Source organism: Camelus ferus, chromosome 25 (genome assembly GCF_009834535.1).
Source record: "Camelus ferus isolate YT-003-E chromosome 25, BCGSAC_Cfer_1.0, whole genome shotgun sequence".
Classification (NCBI taxonomy): Eukaryota; Metazoa; Chordata; class Mammalia; order Artiodactyla; family Camelidae; genus Camelus; species Camelus ferus.
This window is the reverse complement of record NC_045720.1, coordinates 34927612-34952497: the sequence shown is the minus strand read 5'-3', so window position 1 is coordinate 34952497 and position 24886 is coordinate 34927612. Positions and strand designations below refer to the sequence as shown.

At 45.4% G+C, this 24886-nt stretch overlaps 1 protein-coding gene across 3 annotated transcripts; it reads right to left on the bottom strand.

The window, feature by feature from the left end:
• On the bottom strand, positions 1 to 24653 carry GEM (GTP binding protein overexpressed in skeletal muscle). Of its 3 annotated transcripts, none has more exons than XM_014565395.2 (5): positions 24517 to 24653; positions 10633 to 10972; positions 4092 to 4168; positions 3134 to 3338; positions 1 to 1632 (listed from the first exon to the last, which is right to left on the bottom strand). In XM_014565395.2, the coding sequence occupies exons 2-5, from the start codon at positions 10961 to 10963 to the stop codon at positions 1355 to 1357; spliced, it is 891 nt and encodes a 296-aa protein (XP_014420881.1). In that variant the 5' UTR covers positions 10964 to 10972; positions 24517 to 24653; the 3' UTR covers positions 1 to 1354. The 3 variants fall into 3 exon arrangements, with proteins under 3 accessions (XP_014420881.1, XP_032323935.1, XP_006192049.1); XM_032468044.1 differs by lacking the exon at positions 24517 to 24653 and adding an exon at positions 12372 to 12526; XM_006191987.3 differs by lacking the exon at positions 24517 to 24653 and adding an exon at positions 11217 to 11404.
• Positions 24654 to 24886: the final 233 nt, after the last annotated feature.

Sequence of the window (24886 nt, the reverse complement as noted above, 5' to 3'; positions counted from 1 at the left end):
TAAAGGTCCATCTCACTTTTACTGGAACTCAGCATTTACATGACCCCAAATACTTCCTAACCGTATCAGCCAAAACTCCCTTTGCATTATTGTGAATCACATTCCAAAGGAGGGATGTCAGGGACACTCTAAAACTTGACCATGACGGGGCAGTAGCCAATGAACAGAAGACATAAAACAATAGATATGTTTCTTTAGAATGTGCTTGCTCTAAAAGCTATTATCAAAATGATCACAATCATCTTGTTTGGGGAGAAAAAACATTTAGAAATGCCTTTTTTTCCAACGATTTTATTTCTTTTATTATAAGACATATAGGTAAAAACTTGCATATTCTGAAAAAGATAGAAAATGGTAATAAAATGGGCATTTTTCTTATTAAGAAACATGTTCATAAATATGCTTTATCAAATGTTAAAACGGTTGTTATTTTGCAAAATAATAATAAATAGAGCAGAGCTGTGGCAGACAAGGGTCAACCCAAAGAACTGTAAGTATTTATGTTTTCTGTTTTATAAAAATCCAGACCTTCAGTTATACTTAAAAATTTGGCACTTTGCACTCTACGTTCTCAACAATTCAATTTTAAAGATATTTTTATGATGGCCCTATGATTTTAAAGATAATGAAACATAAAAGGTGGTTTGACGAAATAGAATTTGATGAAAATAATTTTGCCCTTAAATAAACAATTGTTAAGACACAGTAGTAAAGATATAATTTTTGAACCCATTAGTGGTACATATATCAGTTCCCAATTCTACAAATTTCAGGATCCCCAACTGTGGGCATTGAACAAAACTTGTTTTGCTAAGCTTTTCCTTTCCAGCAAGTCCGTCATTTCTTCTCACAGCTTCATGGAGCAGTAAGAATCACGATCATGATGAGTCCAGTTCTATGATCCTTGCTCCACGAATCTAAGGCAGAGAGACAGGAGTTCTGCCTCCTTGGAAAAAATCCTTTGACCTCTTTCCTATATTTGTTTATGACCCACTGATTAGCCTCAATCCACATATCCAAACCCTGGGCAAAATTTTAATAACTGAAAATGTCTAGGCATTCTTTTGTAGGCTCAATTCTCTACTAGCCAAAGGAGAGAGGAACCACATGTGAACACCAACCACAGCCTCGAATGAGTCTTGGGTGTTCGGGTAGCAAAGGTCAGGCTTTTCCTGTAAATAAATACTGACTCTTTACAAAGACCTTTCATTTCCCATGCGGCATGTTGCCCACCAGGTGACCATGTTAATTCCCAGCCACATCTAACAATACTTAAGAATCCAATCTAATATAGATTATTGGTCCCAACGGCCTTCAGTGATGTCCACTGGGGACATCTGGGTGACTCGGGTGCCTAGAGCACAGAGAGGTCATGGCAGGACTTGGACTTGAGCTTGAAGGCCATATTCTTGTTGTTTTTGGCCACGATCTTGCCCCAGAAGCGCCTGGCCTTCCTGGGGATGCTCTCCCTCCTCTTCTGGTAGGCCAGCCGCCGCTCATTCTTCTCCTTGCTGTCCCGCCGGAGGCGGACCTGCCGCACGATGCCCTCAAACAGCTCCCGGACGTTGTGCTGGACGGCCGCGGAGGTCTCGATGAACTTGCAGTCGAACACCACGGCACACGCTCTCCCTTCTGGTGGGGAGAGGAGCGGGGAAGGAAGTCAGAGGGGCTGCGGGGTATGATCCTACACTCACAGAGCCAAGCAGGATGAGTCCTAATTTTAAATGGTCCTTGAGGTAACTCTGAGTCACTCCCACGTGTGATGCGGACAGGAGGCCACTGGGACACATGTCCTCCCGGGGCTTAAACAGAAGCAAAGAGTCTCACAGGAAGATTCCTGGAAGCAGGGGAGATGGACTTTAGATCTGGCCCACCAAATGCACTGTGTGAAGGTCTAATTTCATCAAATATGGTAATAGTAATTATAATAGTCAAAGTCATAGCCTGAATTTATTGCACTTACTATGTGCTGGGAACTGGGTTAAATACTTTTAAATGTCCACAACAATCTTTAAAAATACATTATCCTGGGGGGAGGGTATAGCTCAGTGTTTCAGATAGATGATGAGACTGGGGTGGGAGGAGGGTCTTGTAAAAACTTGAGGGAGTTCACATAGCCTGTAAGTGGCAGATGTGAATCCAGACCGGCTTCACGCTCAAGTTCATGTTCTTAACTCTTTCTTCTCAGTTTTCTGAATTGAAGATAACTTGGCTTTCCTCTCTTAAAACAATTTTTGTAAGCTTTGATGAGATACTTTGAAAAAAATGTGAGGATTTCACACATGTACAGTACAGTTAAGGCAAACTGTACAAACTTTTCTGAAATAGTTTTGATTTCAAATATTCCACTGTGTTTGATGACCAGGCGTCCAAGTTTTGGTTGGAAAGAATGATTACCGTGGATAGTCATTTCCTAAAAGTAAGACAGTCCCAAACTGGTTGGGTCTGTTAAGTCTAACAGGCTCTTTTCTCCTGAGCAGAGCATCGCAGTGCAGTTTTGTTTTGCTTTTTTTAACCATTGTACTAAATCTGTATTAGGCCAATAAAATTTTAAGGGCCCCAAAATCACTTGGGTGCCAACTCAACAGATAGGAATTATCCCTGAACTAGGTATGACAAAGTATATGTGACACCATCAGATTGATGCCTTAACTGACTTTTAGGAGGCAACGGGTGAGGGCTGGGAGAGTGTTTCCAGGGTCTAAAGGAACCAGACGCAGCCAAAGCAGAATTCTTAATCTCAGTGAGACTCTTTCCCACAGTTCCCCTAAATCAGAGTTCCCATCCTTCTTACATGAAAATGCTACTTTCGCTTCCTGGAATTCTTGAGATCTCCTTAGAGAACAGAAAGGCTGAGGAGAAAAGTTTGGGGACTGCCAGTAAAACCCCTGAGCATGACCTCTTCCCTAAAGGAATCCAAGGAAAGCCCTGGGGATGGGGAGAGTGGAATCCTGCGGGTAGACCAGATGATCTACTGGGAATGCAGGAATCTTAGAGAGTATGCATAAAATTCCCTGTGGCATCTTAAATGAGTCCCTGGTTTCAGCTTCATGAAAGAGGAAGGGAAGAGCAACTGCCAGAAAGTGCAGCTGACCAGAGATGGCGTCTGTGGAATTGGCACCACTCCTCTTACCTGATACGGACACTTCCCGGCACCGCACCAAGTCGCTTTTGTTGCCAACCAAAATTATAGGAATGTCCTCGGTCTGCCGGGCCCTGCGGAGCTGGATTCGCAGCTCAGATGCCTTCTCGAAGCTAGCCCGGTCCGTGATGGAGTAGACAATCAGGTAGGCATCCCCGACTTGCATGCAGTGGTCTTGGAGCCACTCATTCTCCCCCTGATGAAATGACAAGATCTCCCATGAGCTCAGGTTCGCCTGGTAAAGGTGTCAGTTTCTGTGTGTATCCTAAAGCACCCTTGCTGATATGAGACAGGAAGAAAACTTATTCTGACTCCCTAAAATGCATCAGTCCTCCATGTCTGCAAGATGTCTGTGGCTGTAAAGACTGCTAGCTCATACAGTGCTGACGCCAGAAAGTTTTACTTTCCAATTCCTCCTGCAGCTTGAGTTGATAAATTATACGACTTTGCCAAACATTATTTCTAATTTTATTTAAACTACCAAATGTGAGCCTTTCTTGGCATCCAAAACAACTCTTGCCTCTCCCAAGTGATGAAATTAAGCATCCTTTCATTAGCATAGGAGGGTCCTCAATAAACAGAAGGTTCAGCATATATGCTCAGAAGCCCCAAACATTTAAAAAGCAAATGTTGAAAACTAGTAGTGAGAGTATCAACTTCACATCATGTGGTTTAGTTCATTTAAAATTATCATCTATGCTTTCCCTAAAACAAAAAAACTTTTTTTTGCATTTTTGAGCAGAACAAAGGGCAAATCACGGCGACTTGCTTGTTATTCAGAGCTCATTTGCGAACGACCTGTTCCTTAGCACAGTCTCATTCTTCAGAAGTAAATGCTTTTAATCAAGGAAATGAGTTCACCTCATCTGGAACACCAAAAAGGGCAATGTCACCCTTGCACCAAACACAAGCCCTGAAGGAGTTCACACAGAGCCGAGGCCCTGCATACCTTATTCTCCCACATGTCCAGGAGTATAATTGTTGCACTTTCTCCATCAACAATCAGTGTCCGCTCATAGGTATCTTCTGGAAAAGAAAGAACAGCGATATTGGAGTCAGGCAAATAGGCAACACTTTTTATATAAGAGGGTCATGTGGAAAATTATGCTGGAAAATAAACTTACTAAATATGCCATTAATTATGTAAATATACAGAGGAAACTGTGTAAATATTCACAAACATAAATTATTTTTTAATCACCATCAACAACATACATATATCCCTCCAGTATTTACTAGGCAGAACACCTAGGTCTTCTGAATGTGTATCACTAAAGCCCTGAAATGAAAAGCATTCGTTTTCATCATTCCTACACCTTTTAGATAGGAAATCCATTTAGGAGATTAAACTCACATTAGCGCTTTTGTCTCAGGTTCCACAGATGCTGCCCTGAGAAACACTAACTGCCCAGTGGAACTGTAAGCCCTGCTCATAAGCCTTACGGGGAAATCCACAGCGCCTTTCAGCGGGGTGCTTACTGAATTTCACCAGCAGTTTCAGGAGCTTTAGGTTAGAGACATTTCTCCTCTTCTGAGATGTGGAAGAAAAAAATCTTGAGACTATCCCTGTTTCGGTGAAGTTTTCTTCGTTGAAAAAAAAAAAATACAGTTCCCTAGGAATAAACAGGCCTTGTTTTTCCATCTTAAGTAGAACAGAAGTGCAGCCTCCAGCTCTCCTTGATAATGGAAACTTTCCTCCCTGCACTCGAGCCCAGATGGAGTGGAGGGGAAGGGTGAATCCCGCACAGTGGGCCAGCTCCAGTCCAACAGAGTCAGCAGGGAGGGGGAAGGAGGGGCGGATTAACTGAGTTAACTGGGAGTTGTGCAAGAGGGGCTCCCATCAACTCCACACAGTCGAGCCCATACCACTCTATTTTCACAATGACGTTGCCTGTTTTAAATTTAATCATTTGAAAATTATGATCTTCAGAATGATTTTTTTAAATCATTTTTCTTGTGTTCTTTTTGCCTAGAATCTGTTCTTTCAAATATCCAAAGGCTTATTCCCTTACCTCCTTCTGTGCCTTCTCTGAGCATCTATTTAAAATTACATCACCTCTCCCCTACCAATATCCTTTATACATTCCGTTTTACTTTACTTCATTGTGCGGATTGCCATCTAACGTGACTCCATTTAACTTAGTTTATTATTTTCTGCCCCTCTCACCCCCTAGAGTGTTACAGCAGAGATTTGCATCCACCAGCACCCTGGTAGATTGTAGGTGCTCAGTAAATACTTGTCGAAGGAGTGAATGACAACTATAGCATTGCAGCTGTGAGCACAAGGAAACCTGAATCTGAATCTGGATGCCATGCCTTATTAACTATTTGGCTCTGGACTGCTTACTTAGGGTCTCTGGGCCTCAGTTTCTTCATCTGTGAAATGGGACTGATAACAGTACCCACACCTTAGGGCTGTGTGACGATTCTGTATGTTGAATGTTATATTAAATGTTAGCTGCTATCATCACTTCCTCACAGGCAGGAAGTCAGTTCTTGCCATACTTGCCGTGTCCCGTTCTAGGTAAATCCGAGCTGAAAAGCATGATGCTGGAGGACCCAGGACATTCCCTGTTTTATACTAGTGAGGGGTTTATAAAAACAGTGCTCCCGGTTTAATGTTTCTTCATCTAGGAATTAGACTCAGGAGAGGGAAAGGAAGGAACACGTGGACAAATGAGAAGAAAATTAACCAGGGGTGGTTCTTTCTGTCAGTTTCCCCACGTCCTTCAGGCTTTTGTTCTTCTAAACATGGTAACTGTTTCCCACCGGGGACTGGAAACCTATTCGCATCATGTTGCCGTCCACAACATGCATCACAAATGGGATCGCGGTGGACTGCATCATTTGGTTTACTGAAGAGTGGGGCCTCGGGACCTCAGGACCTTGACAGGCACGTCTGAAATGTCATCAAAGCTGGAGCAGCACAGACAGGGGTGGGGGCAGGGGCGCTGACGGCCCCTTACTCCCTCAGAGTTTTTATCTTTTCTCGGAAAGCCCTCCCTGCACTCAGAAAACTCAAAACAGCACTTTCTCAGCCCTCAGTCCATCCCTCCCCACCCAAAATCAGGCACAAAGGATTCACTTGAACCTCCAGTCATTCAAATAGAAACACACTTGTGTTCCAATAGCTCAGGGAAAATACAACCTCAAACTTTCTCTTGGTTTAAGAGATACCACGTCATCCAGAGAAAAAGGGAACTAAAGATTCCAGCTGCAAAAGTAGAGCCAAGCTGACCTGCTGTTCTGGAAGGTTCCTGACAGGATCATTCTGTCTGGACTTCCTTCTGCCTGGAAGTCACTTTGTTGGAAAACCAAGAGCCTGAAACAATACATCTCTGCCCTGCTTTGTGCGTCTGCCTTGCGCCCGGGTTCATATATCACCTCTGGCTGCACGCCCCAAGGATTCCTCACACACAGAGATCCTGCCAAACAGGAGAGGGCCTGCCTGTAACCAAGGCTCTAGTTAGTCCTTCTTCCTCCCTGTCACTCACTTTCCAAGTGCTAATCAGGTGAAAAGAGGGGGAATAAAAGAATGTGAAATTCTGGAGGAGTCCTTTGAAATTTGCCCTAAAAACAATTTTTAAAAAAAAAGAAAGAAAGAAAAGAAAGAAATTTGCCCTGGGTCAGGGTGGCTGGAGACAGGGCTAAGGCCTCCTGGCTAGTAAGGCTTCTCAGGAGCCTGGTCGGGGAAGCCCTGGTTCTCCCCGTGCTCTCCATCAGAGCCGGGGCTGGGTACTCACTCTCTGCACAGCAAGAGAGAGCACCCTGCTGGCATGGGATGGAGCTTCTAGGATGCTGCGGTCAGCAGCCATTTTCCCTGGACTCATGCACCTTGATTTATCTTTCCTCATTTGCCCCACTGTGCTTGGAGGACCATGCTGCCCAAGGCTGACTCAGGCACGGTGTGTGTGAGCCTGCAGGGAAGTTCTCTCGCCCACTGAAGCCAGCTCCCGCAGCCCCTAGAAAGTTCTGAGGCTCCGGCATCCCTCATGCCCCAAAACTCTCAGCTGCTTTCAGCTTTCAGAGCCCACAGGACCCCCAGGAACCCTGGAAGGAACGCCTGCTTAGCGATACTCGCCTCTACTCTAGTGGCTCGCGTCTCCTCTGCACGTCTCCCAGGGCTCCAGCCAAGAGGGGCCAAAGTGGATGAGGACTTCAAGCAATCAAAGGGCCAGTGTTGGAAGATAAGCCCAAGGAAAGGAGGCAATAGATTCAGAATCAGCTCGAACTAGCATTCACTCGGTACTTACTATGTGCCAGGCACTGTGCTACGTCCTAATACAAGCCATCATCTCCCTCAATCCTCTTAATATCCTATGAAATAGGTACTGTCCCTATTTTACTAAGAAGCTTGAGGAGGGTAAGTATCTTGTCCAAGAGCACCCAGCTAAGTCAGTGTCAAAGCTGGGGTCCAACCTACATCAGGCTGCGAGGCTGGTGCCCTAGCCCCTACCTCCTGTGCGCACTTGCAGTGCCTTCTCACCCACCTCAGGGCTTCCAAATCCCAGGTGTCCTCAGGGTCTGGCTCAGAGACCGAATCTTCTGTGAACCCTTTTCTGACTGCCCCAGCCAGAAGTAATGTTTATTTTCTCCTGAATTCCCACAGCACTGCCCTTGTACCTCTCTGAAGACACTCATCACATCCTGTTAGTCCATGATTTATAGTTGCTTATATCTGATCTCTATTGCATATGCTGTAAGCATGTTTAGGGGAGAAGCCCCATGACCCTGTGTGGCCTCATAGTGTCATCAGCAAGCTCCATGGTGTATGCTCAGTTACAGTTTAGGGATGAATGGATGAATGAATGAATGGCATTAAATGTGTACAGAGAGTCATAAGATTATTGCAGTATAATATTAATAACATCCACCTTTATTTGGAGATATAATGATGCGAGTATTGTGTAGTTGTTTTTTTCTTATGGTTAATGCTGAAAAAAAAAAACCATGCAGGGAAGTGCCTTGGGAAACAGAAAAGCCAACTAATGATTTCAATAGCCACCTACAGGTACGGTAACCCTAGACAGCATAAATTAAGTCACTCAACTAGGACACACATCAGTCATCTGAGAAGCTTCCTATTGTCAAAGATTCTCTGAGGCGATAAGGAAAGGACTCTCCTTACCAGCTCCCCACCCCATTCAACAAAGAAGTTTCCCAAATATAGAAGCCCGCCTTCCCAAATTTCAGGGATGGGTCAATCTTCTTAATACTCTGTGCCTACGAGGATACCTCCCTCTGGATACATACCACTGCACTCTAATGGACAAGTATTTTTGCAAGTCTACTGTCCACTAACTTTTTCAATTCTTCCCTCTTAAAGAAACAAAAACTCTCTGTTAACCTCTTCTTCCTATTATTCCCCAAAGCACTTTCCTGGTACTTCTGAAGGTAGTCATTAATTTTCCCCTGCTCTGAATGATGACCACTGACACTTAGCTCTTTCCTAAGAGGGTATGTATGGTGAGCCTCATTCATCACTGAGTATCCCAGAGCCTCGTACAGAGCCAGGGATGTGACTGGTGCCCAGCCCAACATGCTGGGGTACTGAACAGCATTTGGAGGCTAAATCCAGGGGCCAAGAACATAGGATTTAGGTTCGACCACAACTAGCTCCAAATCCTGGCCAGACCATGGACTAGCTTTTTCACCCTGGGAAAGTCAGTTGACTTCATAAGCTTCTGTTTCTTCACCTGTCAAATAGGGACAGCAATACCATACTGGTTCAGTTTCTGAAAATATTCTCAAAATACTTGTGGGAAGTACTGAGCACAGTGCCTCGTACAGAGCAGGTTCCCCATCCATGGCAGAATGAGAACAACACCAAACTATTAAGATAAAAGCCCGAGTTCTAATCCCAGCTGCCCCAGAGGGTGGTTCTAGGTAAGTCCCTAGGACTCAGTTTACTCATGAGTACAGGAATTTTGTCAGGAGCAAAATAAACAGCAAATACAATGCACCCAACAGAGTGTCTTTCCCACTGCAAAAGTGCATTTTAGATAGTTCCTGCTATCTTAGTTCCTTCTCCCTTTCTCCAATAGTGACACTCACCCACCAGCCTTTACAAAGAAAGAGAAAATCAATTGTACGATACTGACCTGAGTTCTCCCTTGATTTTTGTTTAGATATTGTCCCTGAGATTTTAGAATTGAGGGGAGAAATCAATGTCCCATCAGTGAATCATCATGAGGTGAGGGGAGGTAATTAGGTTTATTTTTTTTTTTAAGTGGAGGTACTGGGGCTTGAACCCAGGACATTATGCATGTTAAGCACATGCTCTGCCACTGAGCTACACCCCCCCCTCCCACAATAAGCCGTCATTTACAGCCCAGTTCAGGAGCTGCCTCATGAAGCAGAGAACTCCCCAACCCTAGAAGAATAAACATTTAGTAGAAATGGGCTGACAGTCCCGAGGAACAAGCAGGATTCCAACACATCAGGTGGAGGACAGAACCAATTCATCACTAAGGCATCTCCGACTCGGGAAGTCTGTGACTCAGCTGTGAGTTGCAACTGAGAGTACGGACAGACCATGCCACTGGGGCAAGCACTGGAAGGTTCTTCCTCAGTTTCCACAGTTGCAAATAGGGCCACACGGCAACCCTGGCATTGTCTAAGACAGGAGCCGTGGCTGAAAGACACTATATGAATACTCTCAGGAGCCTCATGTTAATTCCCAGAACACAGTGCCACGCTTTACACATATCTGAGGGATACATGCACTTTTGAGATAACGTCACCTCAAATCACTTTTGGAAATAGGCAAGACTCAAATAATAAGTACTTTAAATAAGATTGTACAAGAAAATTGTCTTGAAAAACTCTAAGACTCTATACAGACATGTATCATGGTTGCCATACTTCAGTACTTTTTTAAAATACCGTGCTATTTTAAATACAGATTTTCAACAATTTTATGCCCTCAAAAAAACTCTTAATATTGGTGTAAAGATACTAATGAATTCATCTCTTTTTTAAATGTTTATTATTCATTTATTTATTTTCCATGAAGGCACTGGGGGTTGAACCCAGGACCTCATGTATGCTAAGCATGCGCTCTACCACTGAGCTATACCCTCCCCGCTAATGAATTCATCTTAACAGATCTTCAAATCGGGTTGGTTTTAGGTATCTCCATGGAAAAAGGCTATATCTACACTGAGCTCTTAAAAGCTCCAGGTCAGAACTGGCAAACGCCAGATGTGGGATCCTGACCCGTCAGCTCCACCCTCTGTAACCGGTCTCCCTAGTCCCTTTAGAACTGGAATCTAAGATATTCCCTTTCTGGCCCAGGTTCTAGCTATGAGCATTTCAATTTTCTTGTCCCAAGAGCCTATGCCAGGGCTTCTCTGGGGACTCAGCTCCCCAGCCAGAGCCAAGAATGCATAATCGCAGTTCCCAACTCTGCAGATAAATGACCCACCCGCTCACTCCTTCTGCCTGGACCACTGCTGACGACAGAAGCCCGCTGGGGCTGGGCCACCTACCTCCCAGCACTTCACAGTCGCTGTCCATGCTGTCATGCACGCCCGCAAAGATGTTGGCCAGAGTGGACTTGCCCACCCCCTGCTCCCCTATGAGAACCACCCGGTAGTAGGTGTTCCCTGACTCGGAGGAGATGACTGAGTCTGTGGAGTCGGAGGACCAGCTCCGGCGGCAGTGGTCCTCAGGGGCAGCAGAGTGCCGGCTGCGCTGGCTGTACGGGTGGGGCTCTTTCTGGACCATCAGATGCCTGCCATCGGCCGGGATGCTCCAGCGCTGCTGCTGCGGCTGCATGCCCACAGTGCCCTGGCGCATGGTGACGTTATTCAGAGTCATCGCTGGGTCCTGGAGAGCAAAGCAGCCAAGATGTTAGCATGAGTAAGCATGAGCCTGAGCTCGGGGGCTCAAACACATTCACTGGTGATATTTTATTAGATGAGGTGAGACCTCAGTACCTCATAAGGAACCCCAATGAAGCAGTCCCCAAACCCAACAGGCTTTCAACTGAGCGCGCGCGCACACACACACTCATGTTCTATTAGTTATCAGCTCCTCTGGCAGACTGTCGTTCGCAAAGAGAAAAAAGTACCGTTAGCATTGCCCACTGCCCTGGGACTTCCTCCATCCTCAAGGAAGCCTTGGGATTCCCCACTCAGAGCTGGCACAGATGCAGCCAGAAGGAACCAACAGCCTCCAGAGACGGCTTGAAAAGCAACAAGTTAATGCAGCTGGGGACCAGCGAGCCAGGTTAGCTGCTCTGGTCTAAACATAGCTCTTAATTGCACCAGCATCCAGCAAGCTTTTATGCCTCAGTGGGAAACATGTGACAATGACATCACTCCCCCTGGCTGGACTGGACAAGCTCTTATTGGGACTTCCATGTTTAGTAAAGTTGCCCTGATGCTCCCTGGCTCCCTGAATAAGCTATTATTTGGGGGTTAGGGGGGAGATTTCTGTTTGACGTCTGTGCCTCAGCTCTGTCCTCTCACCCACAGATACTGTGTTTAAAACTTCCCAGTCGCGAACCTTGTCCTTCCCGCAGGGAAGTGACCTGCTCACGTTCAGACCTGTCAAATTTAAGAGAAAATGCTTCACTCTTATCAAACCATGTCCACTCCGAGAGTTCTTTACTTCAACTCAGAGTTCCACCTTCTTGAAGCAAATCAGAACTCCCCCAAAGACTCTCCCAAAAAAACCTTCAACAACTTCGCTACAACTTTCCCTTCTCAAGACTCCCTCTCCTTGCACGGAAGTCTGTGCTCCCAGGGTCCTTGACACAAAGTAGAAGCATTCTCATTTTAATCAGCAAGACCCACTCGTGAGAGCAAGAAATGCACAGACACCCCTTCCGACACTCACCCCACAGTCTACACCCCAATACTTTGGCCACTAACCACGATGACCAGCCGTTTTTATTTTAATCTTATAAGCATCGCCTCCCTTGGCCGACTTGAATTCAAACACCAAAAGCCCTAAGTATCACTGAGGGCTGCCCTCTGACCACAATCTGTAGGAAGAGGTGACTCTCCTACTGAACCGAACTAAAGAACCTGCTGATGACAAACGGCATCCTTTGTACGTTGAACTCTGCCCCCGACCGGAAAACCGCAGCACAGACCGCACGTTCCAAAGGCTCGTTTCTCAACTTAGAAAGTTCTGCGGGCAGGGAACGCCCACCCCTTCCCCAACCACCACCCCCAACCCCGAAGTCGGGAGGTGCCCCCTCCCCGGCCGCCCCGCTTACTTGGTGGGCGCCCGAGGGTCTGTGCGCGAGCGCGCGCTGCGATGCCGGGGCCGCCGAGCGCGGGAGGCTCGCGCGCCGCCGCCCTGGGTACCGCCGCCCGCGCCGCCGTCCGCAGCCGCCGCGGCCCCGCGCTTTATACGAGCCCGGCCGGCCCGCGGCGGGGCTTTTCCGTGACGTCAGCGCCCCCGCCGGGAGGGGGCGGCTCTGCAGCAAACCCCGAGTTGCAGCCACTTCACGAAATCAGTTACTCGCAGTCATGTGACCCCTCTCTCCCCTTTTGAAAAATAACAACCATTCAATCCCGGGGCTCCTTTATTTGATTTTATTTTTACCAGGTGGACACAGAAAGATGAGAAAACACACTGAGTGCCTGTTAATCGCGCTTCCCAGCAAAACACTTGCGAGCTGTCCGGATAAAGGATGGAGGAAAAGGCAGGTTTGAATTGGAAGCCCAGTTTCGCCAAAACAAAAAACAAACAAAACAAAACAAACAAACGAACGAACAAAAACAGGGATCAGCCGGGAGTGGGCGGAGATTTAGCCTTTAGGATGGGCTGCCATCACCTTGAGTGGCCAGGGCTTGTGTTAGCCGCATCTCCTGCAACGAAAACAGCCTCTGCCTGCTCCTGTCACCTTCTCTTTGGAAGAGGAGGGGAGCCCGACACCGCTTGGTTTCCCTTCTCCGACAGGCACAGGTGAGGAAAGGGCACAAGATCTTGAAAAAGTCTTGGAAAAATAATTAAGGATCCAAGCAGATTGTGCTAAATGTTGCCGCTGCTCCTCCCTCCCGCTCTGGGCTGGGCTGCCGAGGCTCCCCACTCAGGGAGTTTAATCACCATCCCTACGGGCAAGCATCTCTGTACCAGGCTTCCTGGCACGGCTTGGCCTGGGCATGGAGCCAGTGCCTCCAGCCGTGGGAGGAGCCCTGAGCCAGACATTAGGGCCCAAGTCCCCCAGTGATTCTTGTGAGTAAAGGTCACAGGATAATAATAATAACCACAGCCATTTCTATTACCCTTAACGGAGTACCTCTGAGTCCCCGTACTCAGGCGGTACTGTTAGGCCTCTGCAGGATCTGTCTTTACTACCGTTCTGCCAGGTGGCTATACTGCTACCCCCATTCCATGCAGGAGAAGATGATAAACAAGCCAGAGAGCTTGCCCAAGGTCACACAGCTCTCATAAGGATTCAAAGCCTGGCTTGCCCAGCGCTTTGCCCTGCACCACCAGCTGAAGGGTGACAGTGACCTCTTTCTGGGGACATGGGCATTTCCCCGACGCTGTGTTTGGAGATGACACTGGCCTTTCCAACGCATCCATCCATTTTTCCAGCCAGCCTCATCTCTGGGTTGGCTGATGGCATCGGAAAACAGCCAGAGGCACCAGCATCTATTTGAGTGGCTGGACTGTGCTGTGAATGGGGGCCATTCTCGGATATCCTGCAGCAGTTATCCACTCTGGTGATTATGCCAGTGACCAGCTGCTGAGGCGTGCCAGGCCCCAAGGTGGCAAAGGTGGGACCACAGAGTGATGAAAACTCAGAGCTCTTTTAGTCTCAAGTGCTCTGGCCGCAACCTAATACTTACTTTATACATAACTGGAAGCTGATGTCCAGAGGAGTGACTACCACTCAGTTAGTAAACGGCACAGCTGAAACTAGAACCTGGTGTCGTAACTTCCTTTATTTCCATCGAGTTTTTCTTCTGGGCTTAGCCAGGAGGGGGATGGCTACAGATGTGGGGGGTCGAGGAGGGACAGAGAGAGCAAGAGAGGGACAGAGGGAGATGGTCTAAAATTACACTGCTGACTCCATGCTAAAACACATGTCACATGTGTTTCAGAATTATCCATGCTTTTTCCATACTGGGCCTCCTACTCTGTCAACTGGTCTGAACAGAAACATTATGTGGAGTAAGAAATAAGAATAAATCGGAGTTTATAAGTATACATCTAGCCTCTCAATTCTTCTTTTGCCCATTGGTAAGAACCTAATTCTTCCCATTAATGAGAGCCTAATTCTATGCTTAGGCAGCGGCCACTCTGAACTATTTCCTTGGTTTATGTGGGGCACACCAATCCTAAAAGATGAGGTGGGGGGTGCTTTCAGTCCACGACTGATTGGGTTAAGGACAGCACTGTTGTATTTGACTAACAGAAGCTGCCTTCTTAAATTCTCTGTCCCACAAGAAGCCAGATGAAAAAACCACTAGCTAGGAAAAGTTGCAACTGAATGGGCGTTAAGGGGGAGTGAATAGTGAGACAAAAGTCACAGAGACACCTCGCAAAAAGCACATTTGAGAGCCAAACCTTATCCCCGCTACCTTGTCCAGTATGCACAGGGACCATCTGAGGGGATAGGGCTGGAGGGAAAAAGGTGGAATCAGGGCCTTCGGGCAAGTGGCAAGTTCTGAAGAAGAAAAATTGGCAGAATATTGTAATTTCTTGTCCTCTGAATTGTTCTGCCGGCATCTGAGGGCTTCCTCGGGTTTCAGTGAATGTGGAGAAGAGTGGGCTACGAGGCAGAACTCCAAACTAAGGCAACTCCTAGCATCTACTCAACGACATGCATCTCTTATCTCAGCTAGTCCTCGTCACCACTGCATCCACCCATGTTTCCTGGACCAAGATGCTGAAGAATGTGGGGGAAAACTTGTTCAAGTTCACAGAACCAGTAGGTAGCAGAGCTGCACTCTCCGGGGCCATGGTCTTAACCATTGATGTGAGCAGGGGAGACACATCAACCTCATTTCCATGCTGGGCCCACTTCAGCCCACCCCCCTCAAAAGAGAAGCCATTTTTATTTGATTGGCCAAAGCCCAGGACCTTCACTGGGCCACATTTTACTGATGGGGAAGGTTTCTCTACTTAAAGGCATGAATCACACTCTTCTCTTTTCTCCAGGTCCTATGCCCTGGATAGAAGGTGAACTTGGGGTTCCCTTGGGGGCCTACCTCCCTGTCTCTGTCACTGTCACTCTTTGTCTCAGCATAGGGACCTGAACAACCAAGCCCCATGATTTCAAAGAGGTGAGAGTGGGAGGGAGAGATGGGGCTCTGTCTCAGGGGGACCTCTGGCCAGGGCTGGGGGCTGGGGCCTTGGGCAGTTGCCCAACCATCAGTGTCACTGCTCAGAATCTCACCCCTTGAAGGTCCTAGGGAAGGCGATACAGGTGATGGGCGAGCTCAGGGCCTTGGGTCTGCAGAGGCAAGAGAATTACTCAGTCTTTACCACACCACACTCCCTCGTCTACACCAGAGACTTCCTGCAGCCACGGTCACGCTTACTCATGCCACCAAGTCAGCGCTTCTCAGCGGTAAAGGTGACACCACCCACTTCTACTACCAACAAAGGGAGGTTATAGGCTGGGCACTGAATAGTTGATCAAATAAATGTGTTTTTTTTATTGCTTTAAAAACTTTTTTAAATTTTATTGTTTTGTGGGGGAGGAGGGAGGTAATTAGGTTTATTTATTTTTCTATTTTTAAAGGAGGTTCTGGGGATTGAACCAGGACCTTGCGCATGGTACGCATGCGCTCTACCACTTGAGCTATACCCTCCCCCCAACTGCTTTTAAATGCTTGGCATTTTGAATCCTTTTGGCAAAGCATGTTCTCTCACTCCCCGTAGTCCTCACTAGTCCCTAATGTCTTCTGCTCCAGCCAACCTCTCTCATTTAGATTCTCTCTCTGGCCCTCTAAGGCATTTGACTGTGTGACCCCTGCGAAGGTTGTAAGAAAAGATAGGGGATTTAGCATTAGAAAAGCAAGTTCTAACCTAGGCCTTTCCTCTTCCTAACCACATGATCCTGGGGATGTCACTGAACTCCAGAGGCCTGGGCTTCTTCGCTTCTGCTCTGAGCACTAAAGAGCTACTGAGTGTTGGGGGGATTTATTAATCACAGAGCCTCGTGTCAGTGCAAGTGATTATGATGATGACGCAGGAGCCAAAACTTGGAGCTTGGCCACCTGACCTCGGTTTTGCTGCCTCTTAAGGCTCAAGTTAAATCAATCCAGCAGAATTCAGGACACACGAGGCAGAAGGAGGTAGGGGGGAAATGTACCACTATTGATGTTACTAGGAAAAAAAATAATTAGCAAGGAGAGTGGTGTGGTTAAGTTCTTTGTAAACAAACAAGGATCTGGGGTCAAATACCCGGGACACATCACAGGTCTACACCAGGCACAAAAGCCCTGGGAGGAGCTGGGTGGGAGGCAGTGTGCAACGTGTCTGAGCGCAAAAAGAACCTCCCACCCACTTTGGGAAGTCGAAAGAAGGAAAGAATTGCTATATGGAAAATCATTGCTTTACAGAAGGCGGGGGGAAAGCTTCAATTGCAAAATCAAGAGAGCCCTGATGATGAGAAAATAAAGACTGAAGAAAAGATGGCTAAGAATAACCTCTCAACATCTAGAGGCCTGTGGGAGCCAGATGGACACTGCCTCCAGCTGCATCCTCCTTCAGGCTGGCCCCAGTTTCTCATCAGACTCCCGCTGAGCAGATTTAATTTTCCATTGAAAAATTCTTAGCTGTCACCCTTCCTCCCCTCCGTTAGCCCAGCCTGCTACAGGAGCCTTTGCCGCTCCTTCTAAAACCCTGCAGGGTAGGAGCAGAATGTATCTCCGAGGGCCGAGGAGAGGCTCCTGAAGAAAGCAATATTGTCTGCCCAGACTCCTCCATTCATTACAGCAACGACTGAGCATTTGCCTTTTATCGGATTCTGTTCTAAGGGCTGGGGATAAGGTACTTACTAACATTCATGGAACTTTTATTCTGAAAAAGAAAGAATCAGTCACAAATAAAGTATGACCATATTCTCATTCATTCATTCGCACATTCTTTCTCTGAGCTTGCCATTATGTAGCCTCAGTTTTCTCATCTGTTAAAAGAGAATAACAATGCTGGAGACAATGTATCAAGTAAGGGTCAAGTACACACCCATTCAGAAGTCTCGTAACACCAAGGTTGATGGAAATGTGAGGAAAGGGGGGATTCTCATGCCCTGCTGGTGGGAGTGTGAATTGGTATGGCCACTTTGAAGATCAACCATCAACATCCAAGATGGGCACATCCTTGGTGATCCACTGATTCTACTTCTCAATGTGCATCTTGTATATTACACAGGAGACAGACACAAGGATGCTCATTAAAGCACTGGTTGTGATAGCAACAATCAGAAACCACCTAACGATCATCAATGAATAAATGCACGGTGCAGTATTTTACAATGAAATACTACGTAGCAGTGAAAATGAATGAAGTAGATCTACTTGTATCAACATGGATAAATACTGAGACTATAATGGTGACTTGAAAAAGCAAATTGCAGAATATCTACAGAGCAATAATTTATATAATTTTTTAAAACTCCACGTTCCTATTTTATAGTTACATACATTTAGTAAAAGTAAGAACGTGGATGAGAGAAGTACATTCCAACTTCAAAATACAGATTACCCCTTGGAACAGAAGAATGACAATTAGATAGTTGGACACCAGACTTCTCAAATACAACCAAGAAACAAGTAGATAGTCACATAATAAGATCAAAGTACTGAGCAAAAATAATTGTCAAACTGGAATTTTGTGTTCAACTAAGTTGTTGTTCAGCAATGTGAGCTAAGTAAATACTGAGCACTTGTTACTCAATATTACTAAACAATATCCTAAGTTCCAGAGACACAGAGTTATACAGGACCAGGTTCCTGTCCTCAAGGAGCACAAAATTTGGTGTTCCTTTGTCCAGAAATTACCATATCCATCAAAGCATTACCCCAAAGCTGCATTAAAAACTTTGGCCCAATGAACACTTGGTTTCCCAGCCAACACGATGTTTTTCCTGAGGTTCCTTCCTTCAGCAACAGAAAAATCAACGACACTGTCTAACCCAAGGAGTCAAACCCAGCCTAAGGCTAAAGCCTTGATTTAGCCAATTACAGTGGCCCAAGAAATTCTTCAGTGATAAATCTTTCTAGAAAGGCCAAAAGAATGAACAGTTGGGTTGAAGACATGGGTGGTTAACACCTTTCAGACATGGTTATAAGTAAGCTATTATTTTTTATCTCCATCTACCTGTCTCCTAAATCTGTATCTCAGTGGGTTGAGAACTTTGAGAACACGCTGAGGTTTTTCACTCTCTCAAACCCGAACCTACATGAAGGTGGGAATTGTATCTGATTTGCTTACCTCTGCACAGACAGTGTCCAGCATGCTGCCAGGCTTAGAGTTGGCATTTAATAATTATATTGGATGATCAAATAAAGAATGAGATTACTTCCAGATAGAATGAGTGAGAAGGACTTTACAGTAGTGATAGTTAAGATGAGCTGTTAAATGTAATAATACTCATAACAATGATGAGAACAATACCAAATAACATTTATTGAGATATTTCCATATTTTACACACTGTGAATGCAGAATATCTCTACCCTACGAGCTAGGTACTGTCATAATTTTATAGATGATGAAAATGAAACAGTCAGAGTTTAATTAACTTGCCCAAGTTCCCACAGCTAGAAAGTGGTAAGGTTGAGATTTGAACTCAAACTATTTTTTTTTTAATTTTAGGAGGAAGTATATAATTGAATTCATGTCTGCTGGCAGTAACAGTCTGGAGTGGGTCACACTAGCAAATTAGTAAAATTTTTAGTCTCAAATAGAAAACAAGAATTAGGATCATCTTAAAAGTGTTGAATCAACAAAAGCTCAGGATTCTATGGTAATGTTAAGAAAGGGGGCAATAATATAAAATAGGCTAAGTAAAATCCACTAGGTCTAACAGGTAGAAATTGGTGCTCAATTATAAAAAGAAATTACAAGTACTAATCTTTTGTGGATGGATATATAATTATAAACCAAGAGTCAGAGCATAATCCAGTGAACCCCAACTTCTGATTCCAGATAACATGAACTTGATTTAGCAAGCCAGTGGGAGCCTTCAGTTCGACAATTTAACTCAACAAATAGATGTAAAAGGTCTATTACATGCCCGTCTCTAGGAACAGGGTACCCAGCAGACAGTCCCTGTACAATATGGTTAGGAAGCAAAACTGAGGGGTTAATAGTCATAGTAATAGCTGCGCTTTACTGAGCTGAGCATTTCACTGTGATTTCCATGTATCATCTCACTTAATTTTCTCAACAACCGTATGTGGTCATTATTAATAGGTTCCCCATTCTACAAATTAGGAAACTGATGCATAGAGATATTAAGTAACTGGCCCAGGCTCACACAGTCCGGTGCTGGAGCTGTAACTCGTAGTCAAGCAGCTTGACTTCAGAGACAGAGCCCTCATCTCCAAAACCATCGCTGCAAAGGGACATGACAGGCTGCCACGGAGTGTGCATGCAGAAGGGGGGGACGATGAACTACGTGCCTGAGTGGGTCAGAGAGCATCTCACAGAGGAAACTTCTGTTTGAGGTTTGAAATACAGAGAGGAGTTGGTGGGGTTGTGTTTGCACGAGTTCTGTGCGTGTTCCCGCACCACCATGTGGACGGGGCTGGGAAAGAGGAAGCACTCCAAGGTTTAAAAAAAAAAAAAAAAAGGCAAGGACTTGGAAATATAGGCATTTGGGGGATTATATGTAACTTGGGGCGGATGCAGAACATGTGCGGGGCATGCCAGCATGTTTCTGCTTTTCCCCATGCAAGGGGTGCACAATTACTATAAAGGAGCAGCTCCATACAATGGAACTAAGTGGCCCACCAGACCCGCTGGCTGTGCTCCCAGAGGAGGGGCGGCGGGGCCTGCGATCCACCAGGACCAGCCAGACCCCCAGGGAGGGACAGGCCACACACAGCGCCATCAGCTGGCTCAGGGAGAGGCGCCCAGAGACCCACCCATTCACGGCTCCCACCTCCCCCCACTCACTCTTCACTCCTCTCTTCTTTGTCCTTGGTCTGCATTATTTTTCTTAGCATCCCACACACAGCAAAGATGGTTTGTGCTCAGCCGGGGATTCTCATATATCCACAAAACATCACAGATGGACGGGGAACAGATGCTTCTGCCCATTAAAACTCACATGAAAACTATAAACATTCCTCTGATGAGTGAAATAAGCAGAAGCCTCCAAGAAACTGTGACGTCTTCTCTCCTGGGGAATTCAACAGGAGTGATGCATGACCCAGCAGCAACTGGGATGGTCATTTTTCTCTCAAAATTAAAGCACAATCTGAGGTAGAGAAAAGCAAGCTCCCTGCAAATGACAGGCAGACCCAATATTCTTCTGTTTCCCACATGAGGGCATTCACACCTTGAGGGTTAAAAAATTGCATAGCACAGCTACCAGCATCATAATTAACGCCCTAATGAATTTTATTAGCATCTATCCACTTGCATGCTCAAATTATATCATTTACGAGGTGATTTGGTTTCAGGTTTTTCTATCCTGCTTTTGGTACCTTCAAATTGCCATTGAGAAAAAGAACGTATTCAGTCTATCACTTGATAATTCTTGATGAAGGGCCTATTAGGTATTCGGCCAGGTGCTCCAAGGTCCACAAATGAAAGCAACCCAACCCTTGCCCTCAGTAAAGTTACAACCATTGGAACCCATGTTTGGTACGAAAGTATCTCTTCACTAAGAAGGCCAAGTCTTCTCAGCATGGATGGGCAGTATCACAGTAAGACTTGGAACAGGGAAAGAGGGACCCTGAGCCTGAGAAATTGAGCATGGGGCTACCCCATTCCTATTGCACGGAGACAGCCCCTGCCCTCCAGGAACACAGACATACAGAGCAAAGGGTAGTGAGAATGGACAATAGCAGACGTATCCTTGCACAGAAATTGGTATTTGATGTTTGAAGGTCTAACTCCATTGGTTCCATTATGTCAGATTCTCCAGCTATGTTTGCTGGTCCCTTCTAAGTTGCAAGAAAATGAGACACACCCAGTGGGGACTTATTGTAAGAGAGGCAAGAAACCATCTTGACAGCTGCCCTGCTGAGCTTCACGGGGAACACAAATTTTGTGCAGATCTTCACACTAGCTTTATGCTCTCATTGAGACTCTTCATTACAAAACCTGGACACTACCTTGAGCCATGTTAATTTCTAAAATAGTGGTGGATATTATAAAAATGCAAGTATCTTGAGGGGAGGTTGTAGCTCAAGCAGTAGAGTGCATGCTTAGCATGCATGAGGTCCTGGGTTCAATCCCCAGCACTTCCTCTAAAAATAAATAAATAAACAAACCTAATTATCTCCCCCCCACCAAAAAAAAATTAAAAATAAAAATAAAGAATGTTATTAAAAATGCAGGTATCTTGACACCCTGCAGGATTTCTTTGAGGGATCAGAGCCTGGAAATGAAAAGCTATGAGAAACCAAGGCTCTCACACTGTCTCTCTCCTTCTCTCCACATGGTCCCTTCAGGTCTGCTTCTTGCTGCACATCTGTTTCTTTCTTTTCTCTCCACACACCAGAGCTCCATGATCCTTGCTGCAGCCACATAGAGAGACAAATCATCTCTCAGTCTCAGTTCCAAAGCCCCAAGGAAGAGCATCTGATTGGCTCAGGGAGGATGATACTGCCATTCGTGATCCAATCAGCTGAGGCCCGGAAGGTGGGGCTATGTAACACAAACATGGCTGCCACAGAGGGGACTTGAGTGTGAAAGAAGGGCGTTCTCAGATAAGAGGTATGGCTGTGAGGTGAGCACCACCACAGAAGACGTTACTGATCTTTGGGTATTTTGTCGTCTCTCCACAGAAGGCTTCCCTTGCTCCCTGTCCTGGGGCACTGCTTTGTGGTGACCCAGGAACTGACAACCTCTACTGCACTCATCAAGGTTCTCCCCCCTCTTATTTTATATCTTGTGGCTTCTTACTCACAGCTACTCCTGTTTCATGCCTTCTGCTTCCTGTCTCCATGTCTCTTGGCTTCTGTGTTGCTTTACTGCTACCTTCTCTCCGAGTGAATGGAATTCACTCTCCCCAAAAGTGGATTGGATTGGCCATCCCGCCTTGACTGACCCGTAGCTCTCTTTGGGCCAGTCATCAACTCATCCATTCACCGATCCCTGGTCCCACCAGCTGTGGGCAGGGTGGTGGGGTTACAAGGCTACACAATAGAAACCAAGAATCAAGAATCATCTGCTCTCGCTTTTCCCCCCAAAAAACTATGGGCCTGCCAGGTTTCCTCAAAAAGTACTGTGAGCTTTTACCATTTTGGGCAAGTAGGGGCACTGGAGAAAATTTGGATTTTAATCATCCTACATTTTTGCTTAATACGTGAACCTTTCAATATAGGCAGAGACAGATGATCATAAAAAACAAGTCCTGTCTCCAAATCCTCTCTAGACACAAAATGAGCTCCTCTGGTATCTCTACAACGTTTAAAACTTCCAAACAATGACTAGTTTAGCATTTTGTATACATTTAATAAAATCACTACTGTGCTGTACCCTCAACTGGTATTTTAATAAGCTTTATTCTTTCCAAATACAGTTGACCCTTTAAGAACACAGGTTTGAACTGTGCAGATCCACTTACATGTGGATTTTTTTCAATAGTAAATATTACAGTACAACATGATCCAAAACCCACAGCTGGTTGAATCCTTGGGTCTGGAACCGTGGATATGGAGGAAGCAAAGATACGAAGGGCCAGCTAAAATTATATGCATATTTTTGACTGCAGAGAGTGGCTGCCCCAACTGCCATGGTGTTCAAGGGTCAACTGAACCTACTTCTGAGAATCTTAAAGTAAAATAAGGCAAGCAATTGATAGATGAAAGGGAAAACTGCTCACATATCACAAAGTCATTAAAACTGCTACGTAACTTCTTCATGACTAAAGCCGTGTGATGTTGGTGATGAGACTGTGATTCTACTTGTGAAACCCTCTGTAGATCGCTTATTTAAATACGTAGAGACAAGCAGTATACTCTCTCTCCTACTCTGTACCGAGAAATACAAGCTAATTAATACTAAATGTTACAATGCTTTAATTCTTGCCATAAATTAGGGAGAAATGCAACACACAAACACAAAGAGGAAAGAATATATCACTGAGAACCAATGGGAGTTTCAGAAAAAGACAGACACACCATGTTACACAAAAGATCCTAAATATTTGGATCTCCTGGAGACAAGCCCAGTTTCATTCATTTAGGAGCGTGTCCCTGTACCAAAGAAGCAGACCCCCTGCCATCAGGAAGCTCTCCTATGCATGAGTAGAGACAAACTCCCATTTGGTGCCAGCCCAGATGGGGCTTCTCGCTATGGAAAACTCCATTAGGGTGTGATGAATTTTATCTGATTGATAACCATCGAAAGGCAATCTCTTCTATATGCCACTCAAGAAATATTTCTTTGGGGGGGGAGGTTCATCTGCATCCCTGAATTGTAAATTCTATTTTAAATGATATTGGAGCAAAAGGAGTCTAGAACATTCAGGATCAGAAGTCAAGAGAGAAGGGACGGTACAGCTCAAGTGGTAGAGTGCATGCTTAACATGCACAAGGTCTTGGGTTCAATCCCCAGCAGAAATAAATAAACCTAAGTTACCTCCCTCTGGCCAAAATAAAAATAATTAAATACGATAATAAATAAAATATTTTTTTAATTAAAAAAAGAAGTCAGAAGAAATAACCTGTCCAAGAAGAACTACAGCCCCACTTCTCACAATGAATTCAAATCCAGGTTAGAGCCCATCCCGTCGCAGGTCCCTCCCTCCCGTCGCAGGTCCCCCCCTCCCATCTTGTGGTATAAAACAGCTTTTGCCAAGTAGGAGTTCCACATAAACCCAAGGGTAATTTCTCTTGAAACACTGGATCTAAAATTGAATAAATACTTGTCAGCAAAGTTTAAAAGTAGCACACGATATCCAGAAAATCTGGACTAAAAGGAAAAACAGAATACATACATGAATGTGAGAAACCCAGAGAGTTTAATTTTCAGAAACCTAAATATAGAATTCCTGGGTAAATCTTTTAGAATGAAAAACCCATGGAAATACACTCATTAGGCAGTGAACCCTTCAGGAGCAGTTATATACTGTGATGTTACAAACCACCCCAAAACTCAGTGGCTATATTTACTAGCTCATGATATGATGGGCCATGGATTCAGGCTAGACTAGGATGGTTTCATTCCTCGTCTCACCTGGGCTTACTTGTGCCGTAAGTATCCCTAACAACTCACCAGGGACTGGATGATCCAAAATGGCCTCACTCATGTGACTGAAAATTAGTGCTGGCTCTCAGCTGGGCTTCTCGCTGTCCACGTGGGCTCTCATTTCCAAGGATGCTGGCTTCTTCCCATAGCAGCCGCAGAATTCCAAGGAAGCAAGTCTGGAGGCTGCAAGGCTTGGAACTCCCATAGCTGAGAACTCCCGCAAATGTCTCTCTTGCCACATTCTACTGAGGAAAGCAAGTCACAAGATCAGCCACAAGTCACAAGTTCAAGACGCTGGAAAAAAAGACTTCACCACTCAGTGGAAGGAAAGGTGGAGTCACGTTGCTAAGGAAACAGGACACAGGGATGGGAAGAATCCGTAACCATTCATTCCAGT